The 6,716-nt window shown below is 37.1% G+C and overlaps 1 protein-coding gene across 5 annotated transcripts in view; it reads left to right on the forward strand.

Annotated features, from left to right (window-relative positions):
• Nucleotides 1–5,103, forward strand: part of PALS1 (protein associated with LIN7 1, MAGUK p55 family member) — a 93,662-nt gene extending 88,559 nt beyond the window's left edge. For all 5 annotated transcript variants that reach the window (XM_060620093.3, XM_060620097.3, XM_060620094.3 and 2 more), the window contains exon 14: nucleotides 2,237–5,103. In XM_060620093.3, the coding sequence (XP_060476076.1) occupies nucleotides 2,237–2,413 (177 nt within the window). In that variant the 3' untranslated portion in view covers nucleotides 2,414–5,103. The remainder of the gene's footprint in view (nucleotides 1–2,236) is intronic.
• The last annotated feature ends 1,613 nt before the right edge of the window (nucleotides 5,104–6,716 follow it).

Genomic DNA, 6,716 nt, shown 5'->3' on the forward strand with positions numbered 1-6,716 from the left:
CCTGCTTCGGATTCTGTGTCTTCCTCTTTCTCTGCCCCTCTCCTGCTCACACTATCTCTCTCAAAAGTAAACATGAAAAAAAATTTTTTTGAAAAGATGACTTTAAAGTTTATATGGAAATTGAATAACCAAACACTTTAGAAAAAGAACAGAGAGGCCTTTTGTCTTTGTTAATTTTCTTTATTGTCTGTCTCTTATTTCATTAACTTATACTTACTTTGGCTTTAATTTGCACTTGCTCTAGTTTCCTGAAGAAAACTTAGATTTTAAAATCTTTCTTTTCTAATAGGCAGTTAATAAATTTCCCTTTAAACAGTTCCTTAATGGCATCCTACAAATTTTGAGGTAATTTTTCCATTATCTTGTCAGAAATACTAATTCCCTTTGTCCTTTTCTTCTTTAATACATGGGTTATTTAGAAGAATGTAATTTTCACCAATTTGGAGATTTAAAAAAATACTTTATTGATTTGTAATTCCATTATGGTCCAAGAACATTGTAGCCTTTCAAAAATGTTTGAGCCTTATTTTTATGACCCAGCATCAGTTGTGTGTGCATGTTCCATAAATGTAATGGTTAGAATGTATAGAGGGTGGTGTATCTGATTGCCTTTTTATTCCACTTATGTTTTATCTCCTTTGGTATTTCTAGTAGTGCTTTTTATCACTCATACGATAGAAGTATTGAGCAAAAACAAGTCCACATGGATCAGTCAGGAAAGTGATGGTGTTCCTCCCTGGATGCAGAATGTAAATAATCAGTTAATCTGATTGTGCTCTGAATTCCTGCTAGAATGGGGGTCTGAGAGGGCTAAACTCCTATGCCAGTTTTTTCAGTCCAAAACTTTTTGAGCAAAAACATTTTGTTTCATCTTAGTTATAAATTGTTATTTGAAAAATAAGAGGAAATTAAAAGTACCAAATGGTAGATGCCATTTTGGCAAAGGACAAAATAATGTCTTAAATTTGATAAAGAAAAAACAGATGGATTGTTCATGTGAAACTTCGTAAGATGTAGGGTTTTACATTTCAACTCTAGCACCACAAAATTTAGATTCTGTTTTGAGTTCTGGAATGTTCTTTCAATAATACTGAGATTTGAGTAGAATAAGTTTTAGCAAGAATGTTACAGTGTATTTAGTTATCATGGTGTAGTAGAATCCCCTAGGAAACAAAGGATTCTGTGTACCACAGCCAGATGCACAACATTCCAGAATGAAAATTAGAGAGCCACACAAGAAACTGCTGCAGGACAAGCCAGAGCTGTCATATTTTTAATAGGTTTTCCTACTGTTACAGAAGTTCAACCAGTTGAATGATAGAAGTTGTTTTGCATTGAGTGTCCAATGTAGTATTGGCGTGTCTTTTATATCTGAGACATTTGGACTTGAGTTTAATTAGTTCTCTTCATTGACAAGGGGTGATCTGGGTGCTGTTTTACTTTTTTGAACACATGTGCCTGGTAATCCAGAGGATTCTGAAGAAGTTTTGCACCTAGCTTTATCTCTAAGGCTCATCTATATGAAACAGCTGTTTCCTTTACCGAGTATTTTAAAGTAGCCTACTCTGTATCATTTCTGAAACTCTTCTTAGGATACTTCTTTTGCATCTTTAAAGACCTCCTTTGTGTACTGAAAATAGAGAAGCAGTTTAAAGGCAAGTAATTCCCCCAAAACATTTATTAGATTATTAAATCTTGGGTTGACCAATGTTTTCATAGAAAGTATCCACTCTGTTGATCCTTTTCTTTTCCCTTGATGTTTATTTACCCTGCCGAACAGATATAAAGGGCAGTGGCTCTTTATAAAGCCGAGAGTAGATGGCATTTTGGGTCCTACCAGCCTTGCTTCAACCAGAAGGGTTCGCTCTATTACAAAAGTTATTTTTTAGGGAAAGTTTATAATGCCCTAAAATGCTTGAAAAGGAAGGTCTGTAGGGAATTCAAAGTAACAGTTTTTGCTCTTGAAGCCCCTAGTCTAGTGGGTAAGACAGAAATATTTGAAAACCTGAGTAACAGTAAAAACAGATTATGTTGCGTTCCAAATGATTCAGTATGAGTCCTAATTGATGCCAGAGCAAAGGAAATCACTGAGGCCAAGACAGGGTTGAGGAGCAGCTCCTGAAGTTGCATATATTGAGACAGCAGGCAATATAAGGTCATTTTTTTGTTCTTGAGTCATCTCTGACTCGTCTATTTTGTTAACGGAATTACCTCAGTTTTTGTCTTCTTTTTACAGCCTGAAGAATTGAGAGAAATCATAGAGAAGACTAGAGAGATGGAGCAGAACAATGGGCACTACTTTGACACGGCAATTGTGAATTCAGATCTTGATAAAGCCTATCAAGAATTGCTTAGGTTAATTAACAAACTCGATACTGAACCTCAGTGGGTGCCATCCACTTGGCTCAGGTGAGGGAAACATCCGTTCTGTGGCGTGATTGGACCTGATCTGGCAGCTTACCACTAGGAAGATAGCCTTGATACTTCAGCAAGACCCTGAGTACAGGTGGAAGGCCAAATAAGCTATTCTTTGATCTCAAACTAGGGAGAAGAAAATCCCCTTAGGCAATTTGTTCATAGCGGTTATTATTCTGTATACATGGCTTCAGAGGTTCTTGGCTCCTTTGGGGATTCTAAATGGAAGCTTTCAACAGACCAGTTCCATTTTATCCATGTAAAAACTTTAATTCTGTTTTCACCTAAATCTTTTCTGCCTGGCCCTAGTTCCATGAAAAACTTGTGGGACTATACCCAACGGGCCAGATCTCGCATAGTTATAAATATTGATGCTATTTAACAGTTAAAGGACTCTGTGGGAATTGGGGGGATGGGGACTGTGCTTCTGTGCACTGGGCAAGACAGTATTTGGTTAGAAGGCTGGTTTTGTCATCAGAAATCATTGCCTGGGGATTCCTAGCTGGCTCAGTTGGTGGAGCATGAGACTGTTGATCTCTGGAGCACCACACTGGGTGTAGAGATACTTTAAAAAATGTTTTTTCCTGAAAAGTAAGAAAAATGGTGCCACTTTGGTCTCAAGCTACTCTGTTAGGCTTGAATTCATTTGTGTGTCTTTTAATTCTTAAAACATTCCGTTAGAAACATCAGTTTTTTAGCTACTTTGTGGATCAGATTTCACTGCACACTCAACAGATTCTGATCTAACTAAACTTACACAGCATATGCTGATCTTTTTAAAACGTCACAACTGATTCTATAACCTTGCTTTCTTTAATCTGTATAGTACAATAGAATGTATAAGTTACACTTATGAATGGCAGATGGTCATAAACTGTTGATCGTTTCTTCCTCATGATGCAAGTAGTTTTTCATATACATGAGAAGACAGCACATTCGACAGTTTTTGCATTTTTATACATGAGCACAGTAGAATTTGAGGACTATGCCATATAGGTAATAAACTGGAATTCTGTGATGAATATAGCTGCTGTACTGTATACTGATATTTAATAGATTGACAAATGGTTATTGATAACATTCAGCATTGGAATAAAATTATATTCAAGGGGAAATGCTAGAACAATTGACTTTGAGATCACAAGGAAAGGATGACCTGAAAGTCATTTGAACATTATAGGAAAAGAACTTGGGGGGGGGGGGGGAGGGGTTAAGCGTATAGAAACAGATTTTTATCCTATCACGTTCTGCCTCTTATGACCAGAATGCAGCAGCTTGCTACACCATAAATGTTTAAGCTAATGGGATTTTCATACTATCTCTATAGCTGTAGCTTTAAATTTTAACTTCTGTAATTGGCATGGAAAGTTATTTTGTAGTCTTTTCAAGCCTTTAGGGATGGTGTGATGTGTGTCAAATGACCTCAAATGTGAATGTCTTGATTTTATTTTTATGATGACTTTAGCTACAGCATTTCCTGTTCCCAAAGCTAAACACTGGAATAACATGGAGTTGTCACTTAATTTAACATAAGCAATTGTTTTTAAGGTGTTTTTCTTGGTGTCGTGTATGTATTTGATTTCTGTGTAATTTTATTTGAACAAATGTAGATAGTTTATGTTGCCGTTCTCTGTTCAAATTTGCATGGCCTTGAAGTTGGCTGCAATGTGTCTTATGTGGAAATTCTTCCTAAGGAAAGGTTATCTTGAAAGTAACATTCCTGGGTTAAGGGAAGGAATGCCACACATACTATTTTTCAGGTCTGAAACACTCCAGCTTCGGGCAGTGAAAACCAAGGAATATTAGCACTTAACTCTTAAGTTCTCCAGTTTACCTTTCATTCCTTAGGCGAAAGCAGTCTATGGTAGACAGTGGAGTTTTTTGAGCTGCTTTTCATAAAACTGTTTTCAGCCCTAGCATCTAAAATGGTGGCAGTTTAAGTAGCTCTTGTGCCAGTTCCTAAGCCTGCAGGCTTTAAAAGCAAATCTCCTACCAAGGCACATGCCATGTCAAAGTATACTTTTTGAGGGTCAGTGAAGGCCTATATAGATCTCATTAGCACTGGTAGAGGGATAGAAATGTTCACATCCCAAACTTTTTTCAGTCCCAGTAACATGGATGTATTGTGTTGATATTCAACACAGCATCCCCCTACACAAAGTGAAAACTTAGTTGTTTTTGACTTCCTTAAAAAAACAAAAAACCTTGCTATACACCCAGTTGTCCAACTGCTCTGGCCACAGTTCATTTCCTGTCCCTTGTGGTTCTGATTGGCGACTCCAGTGTGAGAGAGGTCTTATCCACTTACAGAATGGTATCAATAGCTAAAAAAATGCATATTCAAATAAGGAAATCTCTTCCTTTGCTAAATTTTCATAAGTCACAACAACTGGAAAGGAAAACAGTACTTAACACTAATTCAGATTTGCTTTATATGAAAAATGTAATGTCTGGATTTTTTTTTCCTTATGGCCTAAGGAATATTGATAAGGAATAATTTGAATGTAATTTTGTGAATGTGTATGGAAAATATAAACCAGGGATTTAGCCTTAATAAAAGGTAACCATTCTTGACATCTATTGTTAATCCTCCTTTGTACTCTTATCTTGTATCTGCACTCTTATTTTGAGTTGTCCTACTGCACACTGTCTTGTAAAAACAAAAGTAAAATTATATTTCAAATAAAACCATTAAGTTGTGTTTATGTCCGCTATTCAAGGTTTCAACTCACGTAACCACCCTGTCTTCAACTTTTTGCCATAAAGTTCACTGGATTCTCTGGGTGAAACGTCCAATACCTTTTCATGTATTCTTAATGGCGGGGGAGTGCCCCCTATTGGTACAGATGTAGGTTCTGTCTCCTGGTTTTAAAAAATTAAAGACAGCTTAACATTGTGAACTTAATCATATAATAGGCAAATTCCACTTCTATGCAGCCAAGGATTGTAGGACATGGTTAACTCCCACCCTAGCCTCGAGTAGACCACATTCACTTTTCCCTTTTCTACTCTACCTCTCTAGATCTCCCAGAAGAAGCAAATCATACCAACAAAAAGTGTCACACATATACATACCTGCTACCCAGCTGGCTTTCCATTCTTGATCATTCCCTTCCCCTATGGATCACATCACCCCACACAAACTGTTCACAATTTCTAGTTGATCAGTATGCTAAAACTATAAAGTCATCTGAAGTTGTGTAGGGAGTTTGGCCAAGGCCAATAAAAAATGGAGTTTTAAGAAGCCATGGGAAAAATCTAGGTTCTTCTCTGGCCTCAGTGCTTTAAGGTGAACACTAATTTTACCTAAATGAAAAACTATTAAGTAACCTGGCTCTCTATAAGTACACTTCAAGCTAACTTGCCTCCTAGAGAGGCAGTACATACTGCTTAAGAACCAATGCCTCCATGCCAGCTCTGCTATTTGACCTGACAAAGCTTCAGTTTTCTCATCTGCAAAATGGAGACGATAGGATTTACACCTTACTCCGGTAGTGGGAGGATTAAATGTAAGCAGGTCAATGTTACCTATTTTCAAAGCTCAGGAACTCACTCACTGGTTTTCCAATCATTATCAAAGTTACTTACAGAATAAAAGCTCCGATTCAATGTAACAGGATTCCCTAAAACTCAGCTCCTCCAGCACAAGCCTTGTGTCTTACCTTTACCCAAAGTTTTAAATCTAGGGGAGGCAAAAAAGGATAGAGGTTAAAGGTATCAAAACACTAAGGGCTGACTGCCTAGATTCACTACTTCTAGCTTTTTGGCCTAGGACCAATTACTGAAGCTCCTTGTGCCTCAAAGTTTTCTTCTGTGAAAAGTGGCATTAAAATAAGTATCTCTTTATGGTGGTTGTGACAAGATAAATAAAACACTTAAAACAGTTGGCACACAACTAAGATTATTTTATAGCAGGTATTAAATGTTTGCAAGATTACTTGGTACTTTAAAAAGACTTGGCTGTGCTATCAGTGGACTTAAATACAATACTCATAAGCCTAGTGTTAACAATTTCAGTAAAAACTCTCCCACAGCCAGTCGCCTCAGACAGTGGGTACAAGAAAGCCTGAGTAATCATGGATGGCTCACACCAAATCAAACAGCACCAAAAACCTCAGTCTGCTTCTAACAGAGCCACTCAAATGCCTCATCTTCCTATGTGGAAGACAGCAAGTTGTTACAGTTTAGAAGATAAAAAGTTACCACCTGAGAGTAAGAAACAAGGTATTTTTTCTTAGATGAGAAAATATTAATGACCCCCCTTAACTCACTAATATTTATGAGTACCCCAAAATTCAACA

This window comes from Panthera onca, chromosome B3 (genome assembly GCF_046562875.1).
Source record: "Panthera onca isolate mPanOnc1 chromosome B3, mPanOnc1 haplotype 2, whole genome shotgun sequence".
Classification (NCBI taxonomy): Eukaryota; Metazoa; Chordata; class Mammalia; order Carnivora; family Felidae; genus Panthera; species Panthera onca.